The 15,101-nt window shown below is 38.6% G+C and overlaps 1 protein-coding gene across 1 annotated transcript in view; it reads right to left on the reverse strand.

Moving 5' to 3' along the window:
- crb2b (crumbs cell polarity complex component 2b) overlaps positions 1–15,101 on the reverse strand; it is a 60,182-nt gene that overhangs the window by 40,200 nt on the left and 4,881 nt on the right. Inside the window, exon 2 of the mRNA XM_053624850.1 lies at positions 1,896–2,588. Within this exon, the coding sequence (XP_053480825.1) occupies positions 1,896–2,588 (693 nt within the window). The remainder of the gene's footprint in view (positions 1–1,895; positions 2,589–15,101) is intronic.

A 15,101-nucleotide genomic window follows, 5' to 3' on the forward strand; every position in this document is an offset into this window, starting at 1 on the left:
CAGTACTGTGCAAAAGTTTTAGGCACCCTATATTTTTAGTACAAACTTTGTTATAGATTTTTTATTTTATGATGGGAATTTTAGATTCCCAAACATTAGTTTTCTAGCACAAAATTAAATGTTACAAAAAAAAATGTTTGTATGTCATTAAAGAAAGCAGCATATTACATAAGAGACCACTTTTCAGACAAAAAACACAATGAAGGCTGCTAGGTTTTGCTGCACAAATTATAAGCAAGTGCACCAGTCAAAAGTTGTCCAGAAGAACTGTGGCTGGTTCTGAAAGATGCTCAACAAAACGTAGCAGCTAATTTCCTTATGAAACTGCACAAATTGTACCGGAGACTACTATTTTTATTTTTATTTTTGTGTCATACCAAATATTGACTTTTTTCATTTACTACTGTTTACTGCACTTTACGGTATTTTATTTTATTTTATTAACGTAGAGACATTTAATTTCATTATTCTGAAGGCATCTTTGCTCTACAGCATTTCTTTGCATGTCCCTAAAACTTTTGCACAGTACTGTAGATGTTTGACTGCATTATTGAGAAACTGTAATGTGATAGCATACAAAGATATCCTATACAATTGCATGCTTCCAACTTTGTGGAAACAGTTTGGGGAAGGCCCACATATAGGCATGGTGGTCAGGTGTCCACAAATTGGCTAATTATATCTTCATCTTTATAAATAACAATATAAATAATATCCATGGAGAGAAAAATAAAAAAGCCTCTTCACAAACTTAAGAGTTCTTCATGATGGAGTGTGCATGTCTCTAAATTAGAGATGGAGGCAGTGTGACAGAGATTAAAATCATCTTTCACTTTGTTTTTAAAGATTAGTAAATTTATCTTGATACTCCCAGGTCAAAATAGCCTAAACATAAATTGTGTAATGTTGGGTATGTACAAATGCAGTATATTCATGAGCCAACCACATAATGTTGAAAAATATTTTTAGTTGACATGAAATAACACTTAATACTAGAGATTCACCGATGTATAAAGACTATTTTTTGTTTAGAAACATCCGATGATCAAGGTCGATTATATCTTGTCAATCAAAAGAGAGCGGGAAAACATCAATTTCATGCTGTGTGTAAAGAAGGTGTCTCTTGTGTGGAATGACGACAAAACTGCAGTTTGTGATCTCTGAAATGCTAAAATTTTACACCGGAAGTGAAGCGGAAGTTTTGCCGTTGAGCCCATTTTTTTTTTCCCGCGCTATTTGCACTGCATGTGCTGAATTAAAGCACCAGTACACTGTTGAAAGATTTCAATGAAGATGAGTTGACAAAAAAGTATATATTGCACAGAAAAAAATTATTTGATATCCAGTTAATGTTAATATATAAAAAAGTTGATATTATATATTACCAGTTTGATGTTCAAGGATGAAGTAGAAATGCTTTTGTTTGTGGTGAGTGAGTATGAGCCTAACAGGAGGTTTTTTAGAATTCAGTCAATTAATTCGGTTAATATGAATAAATTAATTAATAATCTTAACATTCAATAAGTTAAGAAATCTTACTTTAATCTTCAGGATTTAGTTAATGTGTTGATGTTAATTTGAGTAATGTGCTTTCTGTTTATGAGACCAGTTACTGTGAAACAACTTGTTGAAATGGAGAGAATAAAGTTTTTATTTGCATTTCCTTCCGAATTGTGTAATTAATTATTATTCATTTAAAAGAAGGCATAAAAGGCAGAATTATCGGTATCGATATCAGCCGATATCACTCTGAATAATCGGTTATCGGTATCGGCTGAGAAATTTAGTATCGGTGCATCTCTACTTAATACCATAAATTTTACCATAATACAGATGTTTAAGTGGTGTATTTGACAAGTTGATTACTTAAACTACAAATCAAGCAGCACCCTTACCTGTGAACCCTATCAGACACTCACAGATGTAACGGTCCTTCCCATTAGTACACTTTCCATTGTTTTTACAGGGCTGGGATGCACACTCATTAATGTCTATCTCACAGTTGTAACCTTGAAATCCAGGCACACAGAAGCAGTGGTACACATCTATACCATCGAGGCATATGGCACCATTCTGACAAGGCTGGGACAGGCATTCATCAGTGTCATGTTCGCAGTAGTTCCCCTGGAAGCCACGACCACACTTACACTTATATCCGTGTGATGTCTGTATGCAGGTTGCATTGTTAAAGCAAGGATTATCCAAGCAGTCCATCACATGAGTCTGGCAGTCCTCGCCACTGTAGCCGCTAGGGCAGTGACAAGAATATCCATTAAGTGCATCTACACAGCGATTCTTTATTCCAGTGCATGGGTTGCTCTTACACTTGTCCAAGTTATGAGTACAATCAGGGCCTCCAAAGTCCTCTTGACATGGACAGAAGTAGTTATCTATTCCTAGGGTGCTGATGCAGTTATGACAGTTGACATGCGCACAAGCATCATACAGTAGTTCACAGTCTTTACCTACATAGATGAGTGGTTCTTTTGGGCATAAACATGTATAGTCAGCCATTGCTTCTATGCATGTGCCACCATTCTGACATGGGGAAGACAAACATATGTCTGCTTTCGCTGTGCTGAATAGTCCTATGGAAAAATATTGTTGTTGTTATTTACCTTATCATAATGAAAATATATTGACACAGTTTGATAATACTTTACAACATAGTTTGATTATACTTTAATAATACTTTAATTCAACCTTAACCCCTTAAATGCTCAGACACTCCTCACACATTCCATGCTCATAATGACACCTTTTCCTTTGTATTTAGCTTTATTGCAGTTGCTGAAAAATATATAGTATTTACTGATAAACATACATTCAGATATAACTGAATAATAAACCGCGCATTTAAGCGTCTAATGTAGAGCAGTGTGACAATGCTATAGAGACACTAGGGATTTTCCATTTGTTTTCGTTTTGTTTTGATTTGTTGTTTTGTTTTGTTTTAGATTATTATACATAATTTTGTTTTATTTGTATGCCATTAAAGGAAGTAACAAAGAAGTAATAGAGCACTAACCGAGCTATACATTAGGGATACTTTCTTGGCCCTACAAAGGATTAAGGGAAACACATTTTATGAGATGCTTAGAACAGTCTACAAGCCCTTTTCCTTATAAAAACTGCAGTGTATGTAGCAGGAAGGCAAAGTATTTTATATAATGCAAGGGATTTTTTTTGTTGTTGTTTACTAAAAATTTTTCTTTTTAGTACATTTTTAAGGTTGCAGTATTTTTAATGCATCTTTACTTGTACATGTGCCTTTTGCATAGTACTACACTTTCAGACCTGTGAAACACATGGTATTCTCTAACTACTCCCACTACAATTTAGAAATTCAACCTGCTCATTCACGAATTATTACACACACATATTTCAATGGGTTAAGGGGCTTTGTCCCACTGTTTTAAACAAGAAGCTGCTGTATGTGTTAACCATATCCTACATAACAACAAAAGATCACCTTAACAGAATCATACTCAAAATCTAACTTAAATTCACCAACATAAAGTCATAGCAAACATAACTAGCTACATAGTAACTGATGACAAAGCCATTAGTTCCAGATTTATCTACTTTGCTGGTTATAAATATGTGTGTAAGGATGTAGGTGGGTGTATACACGATCAGCCATTACATTAAAACCACTGACAGGTGAAGCGAATAACATTGATTATATCATTACAATGTGGGATATATTAGGCAGCAAGTGAGTCGGCTCTCAAGTTGATTTGTTGAAAGCCAGAAAAATGGGCAAGCATAAGGATCTGAGTGACTTTGACAAGGGCCAAATTGTGATGGCATTTCCAAAACGGCAGTTCTTGTGGGGTGTTCCCAGTATGCAGTGGTTAGTACCTGCCAAACGTGGTACAAGGAAGGATAACCGGTGAACCAGCAACAGGGCCATGGGTGTCCAAGGCAAATTAATGCATGTGGGGAGCAAAGTCTAGCCTGTCTGGTCCAATCCCACAGAAGAGCTACTGTAGCACAAATTGCTGAAAATGTTAATGCTGGCTATAGAAATTGCCGTGGGCACTCTGACCGGTCTGTGGCTATGCAGCCCCATACACAGCAACCTGCGATGCACTGTGTTCTGACACAGCCAGCATTAACTTTTTCAGCAATTTGTGCTCCACCACCGAAAGTGCCTACAATGGGCACGTGAGCATCAGAACTGGACCATGGAGCAATGGAATAAGGTGGCCTGGTCTGATGAATCATGTTTCATTTTACATCAAGTGGACAGCTGGGTTCATGTGTTTCACTTACCTAGAGAGGAAGGCAAGCTGTTGGAGGCAGTGTAATGCGCTGGGCAACATTCTGCTGGGAAAACTTGGCATCCTGGCATTTATGTGGATGTAACTTTGACATGTACCACTTACCTAAACATTGTTGCATTTTTCAGCAGGATAATGCGCCCTGCTACACTGCAAAAATTGTTCAGGAATGGTTTGAGGAATATGACAGTGTTGACTTGGCCTCTAAAGTCCCCAGATCTCAATCTGATTGCGCAATTGTGGGATGTGCTGGACAAACATGTGCGATCCATGAAGGCCCCATCTTGCAGCTTGCAGGACTGCTGCTAATGTCTTTGTGCCAGATACCACAGCACACCTTTAGAGGTCTTATGGAGTCCATGCCTTGATGGGTCAGAGCTGTTTTGGTGCCACAAGGGGGACCTGCACAATATTTGGCAGGTAGTTTTAATGTTATGGCTGATTGGGGTAAATGGAAGCTTTACTGCCTGCCTGTTGGCATTCTTTCTGACTCAGAGACAGGCATGTACTGTATGTGTGTCCACTTGCCTGTATCTGAGTCATAGGGAATGCCATACAGACAGGCAGTCACACTATTCAGGGCAAATCCAGGGAAATTGTCTGCTATACACTTCTATAACAAGAACTCTCCTTATAGTATATTTAATACTCAGCATTTTTCATTAAATCAATTTTCTCTTAAAATGAAGTAAGACTGCAAAACTTTAGTGCCCAACATCATAATGCTCTGATTGCAAACCCATAAAGAGTAGTATGCTGAAGACTCCAGAACCTGTACAAAATCATGAAAGAGATGGCTTCCACTTCTAAGAAATCCCCCATATACCTATTACATGGAGTAGAGAGCAAACACGTACACTGCAGTGTAATGAGACCTTTCAAACTTGACTTTATGTACTCATATTACAAATATTCTGTATTGTAATATGTTAATTAGATAAACTGAATACTGGGATTTATATAAAGTAACATACATATGTGATTTTTTATATATATATATATATATATATATATATATATATATATATATATATATATATATATATATATAATATAAAATATATACACACACAGTATCTCACAAAAGTGAGTACACCCCTCACATTTTTGTAAATATTTGATTATATCTTTTCATGTGACAACACTGAAGAAATGACACTTTGCTACAATGTAAAGTAGTGAGTGTACAGCTTGTGTAACAGTGTAAATTTGCTGTCCCCTCAAAATAACTCAACACACAGCCATTAATGTCTAAACCGCTGGCAACAAAAGTGAGTACACCCTAAGTGAAAATGTCCAAATTGGGCCCAAAGTGTCAATATTTTGTGTGGCCACCATTATTTTCCAGCACTACCTTAACCCTCGTGGGCATGTAGCTCACCGGAGCTTCACAGGTTGCCACTGGAGTCCTCTTCCACTCCTCCATGATCACATCATGGAGCTGGTGGATGTTAGAAACCTTGTGCTCCTCCACCTTCAGTTTGAGGATGCCCCACAGATGCTCAATAGGGTTTAGGTCTGGAGACATGCTTGGCCAGTCCATCACCTTCACCCTCAGCTTCTTTAGCAAGGCAGTGGTCGTCTTGGAGGTGTGTTTGGGGTCGTTATCATGCTGGAATACTGCCCTGCGGTCCAGTCTCTGCTTCAGTATGTCACAGTACATGTTGGCATTCATGGTTCCCTCAATGAACTGTAGCTCCCCAGTGCCGGCAGCACTCATGCAGCCCCAGACCATGACACTCCCACCACCATGCTTTACTGTAGGCAAGACACACTTGTCTTTGTACTCCTCACCTGGTTGCCGCCACACACGCTTGACACCATCTGAACCAAATAAGTTTTCTTGGTCTCATCAGACCACAGGACATGGTTCCAGTAATCCATGTCCTTAGTTTGCTTGTCTTCAGCAAACTGTTTGCGCGCTTTCTTGTGCATCATCTTTAGAAGAGGCTTCCTTCTGGGACGAAAGCCATGCAGACCAATTTGATGCAGTGTGCGGCGTATGGTCTGAGCACTGACAGGCTGACCCCCCACCCCTTCAACCTCTGAAGCAATGCTGGCAGCACTCATACATCTATTTCCGAAAGACAACCTCTGGATATGACGCTGAGCACGTGACCACTCAACTTCTTTGGTTGACCAGGGTGAGGCCTGTTCTGAGTGGAACCTGTCCTGTTAAACCGCTGTATGGTCTTGGCCACCGTGCTGCAGCTCAGTGTCAGGGTCTTGGCAATCTTCTTATAGCCTAGGCCATCTTTATGTAGAGCAACAATTCTTTTTTTCAGATCCTCAGAGTTCTTTGCCATGGGGTGCCATGTTGAACTTCCAGTGACCAGTATGAGGGAGTGTGAGAGCGATGACACCAAATTTAACACACCTGCTCCCCATTCATACCTGAGACCTTGTAACACTAACAAGTCACATGACACCAGGGAGGGAAAATGGCTAATTGGGCCCAATTTGGACATTTCACTTAGGGGTGTACTCACTTTTGTTGCCAGCGGTTTAGACATTAATGGCTGTGTGTTGAGGTGTTTTGAGGGGACAGCAAATTTACACTGTTACACGAGCTGTACACTCACTACTTTACATTGTAGCAAAGTGTCATTTCTTCAGTGTTGTCACATGAAAAGATATAATCAAATATTTACAAAAATGTGAGGGGTGTACTCACTTTTGTGAGATACTGTATATATGGCCAATATGTGACAATTCAAACCTTCTTCCCAAGTGCATTCTTCCTTATTCCTGCTAAGAAAAAACACTCACTGATACGTTAAGCGAGCATCTGACAGACCGCAAAATGACCAGTCATCGCTCACTTTTTAACGTGACATTATTTAATGTTACGCCCAACAACGCTTAGGTGTGCAACAAAGTCTTATTCAAACAGTACCATGAGATGTCAGACCCACAGACACAGATGTGCAATAAACAAATTCAAACAAAACTGAAAACATTTTACCTCACAATCAATCACAAATCCCGCGACTGGTTCTTCCTCAGACTTGTACATCATCTTTGGTAACTTTTAAATAAGAAGCTGTTTTCCTGCAGCTCAAAAGCCTGTGTACCCCCGAATGAAAGCTAGGTCAGGTGAGCAGGATGAAACCAGAACACTGTATGCGAGATGGTAAGTTTGAATTCCTAGATTTTAAGTCCATATGCATCATATTTAATTGTCCATGATTAATTTATATCATGTGCAGTGTACCTTTTCATGTGTTCCAGTCTTTTTATATGCTAAGCTACAAGCTGCTAACTAAGAATGTAATGGTAAAAAATATATTCCTTTTGTCATGCGTGCCTGTTTTATTTTTTACAAAGAGACAGACAAGCAAAACATAACAGAAATAAATCTTATTATTGAATTATTCAAATAATATCCTATACTTTGACTTAAGTTAAGAAAGTAAAACAACCTGTTACTGGCTAAAGTAACTATATGAGTTTAATGAGTAACTATGTATTGTAGATAAAATACATGGGATTACACATACTATTTTTTTATTTAGTTAATGACTATTGGTCAGATTTGCTCATTAAATAATGCATAAATGTTATCTATTACCTGTTACTTGATTAAAGCGGCACACATTATTTATGTGACTGGAAATCAAATTATATATAAGTTGTAACTAAAATGTATTTTCTTTTTTCCTGCTAGATGGCTGGCACAGACAGCAAGACACAAGGAGAAACTGCACTAAAACTTATTTATTTTTATTTGTACAAATTTCTTAAGTGAATATTTTTGAAGTTCTTCAGAGAGTTTTACATAAATATTATGCACCGATTTTCTGTATGTTTCATTAAATTTGTGTTATATCGGCCTCATATCGGTCAATCGGCCACACTGCTTTCTAGATATCGGCATCGACCATTAAAAAACCCATATCGGTCGACCACTCGATCTAATGTGTGAATTAACTCCATATAATGAAATCAATGAAAACCACTTAAAGTAGGCTACCCCAAATCCTGTTTGATTTTTAAAAAGTCCAAAGCTTTCCATATTAATCAGAAAGGTATTTAATATCCACTACCCATTTTTCCCAAAGTCCTGCAGGACATTAATATATTATATTTAATACAATAAGGGCCACAGTAAACAAATATTAGACCACAGTCTAGCCAGTGGTTTTGTTTAACACTATTCTCACCCTGCCCTTGTATTCAGTGGTTCAAACCTGGCTGAGGGTAAGCAGGGATCTTCTCTAGCTAGGATGCTAGGTATTGTGCTGCATGGGACTTAACTCAGATGTAGGAAGTCTGAGAATTATGCAATTTTCGAGCTTGGCAGGTTCAAGCTACAAAGTGGAAAAAACATGGACATATCCATGAATGCCAGCTAACATTAGTGATCATGAGTTTATGATGTATTCACTTTCTCAGAAGAGTGAACTGTATGGTAAGTGTTGTAGATTTAATAGACTAATGAGTCTATGTTGGTTGATATAATGTAAATATTATTATAAACTCATTTAATGTAGTGAAGTGATATTTTATTTACTGTTGATGGTGTGAGAGGTCATGCTAATTTGATGTCATATGCTGGGGCTGAAGACACGTTCCTGAGTTTCATTGTTTTTCCAATTCTCCCAGTTGAGGAAGCATTTTCTTTAGCTTCTTATAGTTGGAAGTCAAAGATCACAGCATGAATCTTTAACTTTCAGGCAACTAAATGTAATAGTTCTGCCAAAAATTTAACTCACGTTATTTTCTCTTTAACCTAAATGTCTGAAGGTTGCTTCTTTAGCTTTGCAATGAAGCAAAGAGACTATTGTCATGTCAATGCCAGAATTGGCATTGCTCTTTGATTCCTGAAACACAGAGCGGCCTATAAACTTGGCCACTATCAACCACAACTCTTAAGGTATGTCTCTGTTAGCGCCCTTGCTCCTAGGTCGTGAATGAGAATATCTTGTACACAAGTTCGTGCTCTGGTAAGGACCATGGTTCACTACACATTGGGACACTGATAACTCAATTTCCAGCGACATGACTAAGTACTCATGTTGTAAAATGTCACAAAAAGTTAAAAACATAAACATATTACAGTTTTATATGTCATACAAATTTGTTAGCTTGATCACACTCATTTCTGTCTTGGTACTTCAAGCAGGATCGTAGACTACCTAGTGAGTTATTCTTTAAAAATCATTAAACACTTAAAAGTCTCAAACAAGACTCAAACAAACCATATATATAGAACGCCAAATAAAGTAAAAAAACATAAGTAATCATTTGAGAGCTACAGCAACGATAACAAGCTGCTTACTTTTGTAGACGGAAGTTGACTGAGAGTTCGACCCCCATGTTTTTCGAGCTGAGAGGCTTCATAAAACATGACATCATTTCCAGTAAGGGAACATAGTGAGCATCGATGCTCCTCTGTTTTTGCGGGGCATTGTGGGATTTTTTTGGGGGAGCGAATGTTCCAGTGCACTGGAGTATTTTGCAATTGAGACAGCCCTTAAAATGGCTGACTCCCTGATCAGAGCCCTGACTACTAAGCTAGGGAGCTGGTTGAGACATACCCTCAGACTGATTGCTGCCTACAGACATGGCTCCATGGACTACAACACTCAGCATAAACTCACTTGATCGATTTTACTATTCTTCTAATTGCACACACCTGAACACAATGATGTAGCACTAGTCACAGCATTTAAGGACCTTCAGTACACTTACCCATTGCAACTTATACACTCAATGTTCTCATACCTGTCGATACCAAGCATTACTTCAGTGTGATTGCTTCATGGTTAAGATAATGTTTTATGGTTCCTGGTTTATGTATTTGCATTTCACACACATTGCTCTGTTTGAACACTGCATGACTCCTGCCTGTTTGACATTTTGAATTTGTCTGCCTGTGTAAAAATAAAGAAACTTGCAACTGCTGCCATCTTGGCCACCTGACAGAATACTTCAGTCACATGGAGGTAGCAGGTTTTCACAATTGGCGACAGGCTTTGGCCTCGTAAGGATATCTCATTGATGAGCAACAGTAGCAGATTGCCATGATCAATACCCAGCTAGCGCAGACAACCATCATGCTGATGCCCATGCTGGCTACATTGGCAGCACCCTCTCAGTCTGCTTCTTCGCTCATTGCACAAATTGGACAAGTGTTCAGGTGATCCTGCTTTGTGCAAGGGTTACATGCTTTAATGCTAATTGTATTTCTCAATAAGAAGGAGTAGCCAAATGGACCAAGATTGCACAGTTCATAAACTTGTTGACCAATAAAGCACTAACCTGGGATACCACTATCTGGTCCTAAAGAGGGGCGCAAATTCCTATGAGCACTTCCTTGGGCCTTTTCAGCAAGTGTTTGCCCATTGCGAGCAACTTCTATCACTAAAACAAGGCAACTACACTGTTGCAGAGTTCATGCTAGCATTCCACACCCTAGCCACTAGTACAAACCTGCACTCAAAGCAGGTTCTTAACCAATATATCTTCACAAAACTGGCATGGCGTGATGATAAAGCCACGCTAGAAGGAGTTCTCACAGACTAGGACAAGGTCACTTCCATAATTAACTGGACCATTCCCTCCACACTCAAGGAAATACAGAGGTTCATAGGGTTTGCCAAGTTTTGCTGGAGGTTCATCTGGGTCTTCAGCTCTGTCACTGTGCCCCTCACTGCCTTGCTCAAACAGGGTTCCAAGAAACTCCGATGGAACCCATCTACTGCCCAAACCTTTGAACACAAGCATTCGAGTCAGCTATCATCTTGAGGCACCCTTACCAATCTACACCCTTTGTTGTTCAAGTGGATGCATAAGAAACAGGTGTAGGGGCGTGTGGTCACAAAGGTTTGGTGAGAGACCTAAGCTTCATGCAGTGGTATTATTTTTGAAGAAATTGTCCTCTGCTCGGCACAACTACAACATAGGCACCAGGGAGCTCCTTGCTGTAAAGATAGCCCTAGAGGAGTGTCATCTCTGACTGGAGGGGGCCTTTTGTGATATACACGAGCCATAAGAAACTGGAATATATCAAGACTGCATGGTGGGCCTTATTTTTTGCCAGATTTCAATTCACCCTCTCCTGTTGGCCAGGATCAAAGAACACCAAAGCAGACCCCCTTTCATGCCTAGATCCTGCTCATCCTAAGGAGAACTCATGGGACAACATCCAATCACAATCTTGTTTTGTAGCAGCTATAACCTGGGAGATTGATCAGGAGATTGATAAAGAAGAGAGTCCCAACTCAGTGACCAGTGGTAGAAATATGTCCCCATCCAGTTAAGAGACAAACATGTCATGTTATCATGTGGGCACATACCTCCCCTGCAATAGGGCACCTGAGCACCCATAAAACCCACCAGCTGCATCAATCTAAATACTGGTGGCCATGTATGCTCTCTGACATTCATACATTCATCTCCTCTTGTACATCATGTGCTCAAACCAAGGTATCTCGAACTCTGTCAGCTGGCAAACTTCTCCTGCTGTCCATGCCAGAACAACCATGGTCCCACATAGACATTGATTTCATCACAGACCTCTCTTTGTCACAAGGAAACATGGACATCATGATTTTCATATAATCCTATATAAAGTCCTTCCACCTGATCCCTCTACCTGGTCAGACACTTTGAATTCCATAAAGACATAATTACAGGGAAGTCCAGATCACATAACGGGTATGGGGAGCTTTCTGGAGAATCTGGGGTATCTGTCAGCCTGACATTTGGGTATCACCCCCAAGCCAAGAGGCAAGTAGAGATAGCCAATCGAGAAACTGGCCATTTTCTGAAAACCTACTGCAGCTTCAGGTCCTTCCAGAACATTTCTATTGAATTAAGCTCTTTGATTTGGCCATTCCAAAACATTAAGTTTATTATTCTTTAACCATTCTTCAGTAGAACAAATTGTGTGCTTAGGGTCGTTGTCTTGCATGACCCACTTTCTCTTGAGATTCAGATCACAAACAGATGTCCTAACATTTTCCTTTAGAAGTCGATGGTATAATTCAGAATTCATTGCTCGAAAAATGATGGCAAGCCATCCCAGCCCAGATGCAGCAAAGTAGGCCCTAATCATGATACTACCACCACCACGTTTCACAGATGGGAGAAGGTTCTTATGCTGGAATGCAGTGTTTTCCTTTCTCCAGACACAATGGATCTCATTTAATACAAAAATTTTATTTTGTTCTCATGTGTCCACAAAACATTTTTCCAATAGCCTTCTGGTTTGTCCACGTGATCTTTAGCAAACTACAGAAGGACAGCAATGTTCTCTTTGGAGGGCAGTAGCTTTCTCCTAATGGTGGACTCATGAACATTAAGATTAGCCAATGTGAGAGAGGCCTTTAGTTGCTTAGAAGTTACCCTTGGTTCCATTGTGACCTTGCAGACTATTACAAGTCTTGCTCTTGGAATGATCTTTACCACTCCTGGAGAGGGTAACAACGATCTTGAATTTCCTCCATTTGGACACAATCTGTCTGACTGGACTGGTAGAGTCCAAATGCTTTAGATATAGTTTTGTAACCTTTTCCAACCTGATGAGCACCAACAACTCGTTTTCTGAGGTCCTCAGAAATCTTTTGTCGTGCCATGATATACTTCCACAAACATGTTGGGAAGATCAGACTTTGATAGATCCCTGTTTTTTAAATAAAACAGTGTACTCACACCTGATTGTCATCCCATTGTTTGAAAATTAACTCAAACTCAAATTAACTGCTAATCCTAGAGGTTCACATACTTTTGCCCCTCACAGATATGTAATATATGATCATTTTACTTAATGACAAAACAAAATATTTTTGTCTCAGTTGTTTAATTGGGATTTCTTTGTCTACTATTAGGACTTGTGTGTAAATCTGATGTTTTATGTCATATTTATCAAGAAATATAGAAAATTCTAAAGGGTTCACAAACTTTCAATCACCACTCTAAATATTGAAAATTAGATGATATATATTTTTATTAATTTGATTATACAAAATGTAACTAAAGTTATTACATTATTTTATTGCTGCTTTATTTACTGCTGCTGTTTTTGACAGTGGTCATTGGTGAATTATTCACACATGCCATAAAAAACATGCACAATTTACTGTTGAAAACGTCATCTTGAATTTACACAGAATGCCATCAATCGGAATCACTGCTTTCAAATAAGTGGGTGTATCATTCTAATTGTAGTTCAGAGCTGTTGTTCTCACTCACTCATTCACTTTCAGTAAACAATTATCATGGTCAGGGTCATGGTTTTACCCGATCCTGTCCTAGGAACACTGGGTGTGAGGCAGGGCTACACCCTGGATGGGACACCAGTTCATTGCACAAACCAGTTAATTGCACAAACACATTCATACACTCATTCGCAAGTAGGGGCAATTTATCTTAGTCATTCCACCTACTGACATGTTTGTTGGGAGTGTTTCCATAAAATGGAGAACCCGGAGGAAATCAAAATGGACACGGGGAGAACATGTACAGAAGCTACAAAGATAATAACTCAAGCTGGATTGAACCTAGGGACCACCTGCATCACTGTACTACCCAGAGCTGTTGCTATAAAGCAAAAGTATGCAGGGTAAATTAATATCTATACTATTCACTGAAGCCCTGCCAGATACAAATTAAATTTCCAAGCATTAATTTAACACTGTAAAATTTGCTGCATGAGGTAAAGTAAATATTTGACCATGACATTTGCATAACTGTGTTCTTGCCCCAAATGCAGTCCCGCAGCCAAGACAAGTTTGGTGTCTAAAGTTTAATAGTTTACTTTTGCATGAAAACTACAAGGCTAATGAGAAAGTAAAGCTTATAGCTACCAGTTTAGCAAAGTGCCAACTAAATCATGTGTAAATAATGCTTGCCTTAAACTGTGCTGAGTTATTAAGAAGGTTATAAAACATGAAAATGTGAACTCTGGAAGCAATATTTTGACATTTAAAACCCCTATGTACCATCTTTAATGAAAACTACCATGATGATCAAATCTAGGCATCCGTGTTCAGCAGGCATATAAAAAGCCTATTTGAGAATTTATACAAAATCCAAATCTAACAGAATTGTTTTGATTATGGTTGGTTCTTGCATCAGCTTGCCTCATAATCTGTGTTGGATGTAGCTAACTAAAAGTAGAGACACTACTAACTTAACTACATTTTTCAGTAGCATGTCTGTAGCTCTGCTGCTTTAAAAATAGTGTAGCTTTTTCAGTAACGACTTACTTTTTCAAACGAATAGTGATGCAGCATAACCAGTAGTTACGTTTTTTTTGTCCAATTATAATGGTGCGCTTGATTGCATATCTGCGGTGCCCGCTTGCTTCACAGGAATTAAGTATTGTAGCTTTGTAGCTCACATGTATAGGAAGTGACCGTCGGATGGACATGTAAAGCGACCAAGCACAGTTAGATACATGATGTATGGGACAGGTAAATTATAATAAATAAACAGATGATGATGCAGAGAATATTACTGGCACTTTGTTGTTAATAGGCAACACAACGTTTACATTTACTTACAAATAAAGTTTCATGTTCCTTAAGGAATCAAATAATAAATCTTACACCTTTATATGTAATCTTTGTAAAAGAAAGATTAAAATACTTCTTCCAATACTTCGATTATAATACGACATCCAAGAGTTCAAGCACAAATTTAAGGATGCATATAGAGGTGAACTTGATTGTCATGTTAAATTGATAAGTAGCCTAATGTGCACATTATGAATTCATAATTGTTCTGAATTATTTTTAATTATTATTGTGCTTCATTACTTAATGCAAAATTATACACAGTTATTCATAAGCTGCTTCACAATCATGA

This window comes from Ictalurus furcatus, chromosome 5 (genome assembly GCF_023375685.1).
Source record: "Ictalurus furcatus strain D&B chromosome 5, Billie_1.0, whole genome shotgun sequence".
In the NCBI taxonomy this organism is placed as follows: Eukaryota; Metazoa; Chordata; class Actinopteri; order Siluriformes; family Ictaluridae; genus Ictalurus; species Ictalurus furcatus.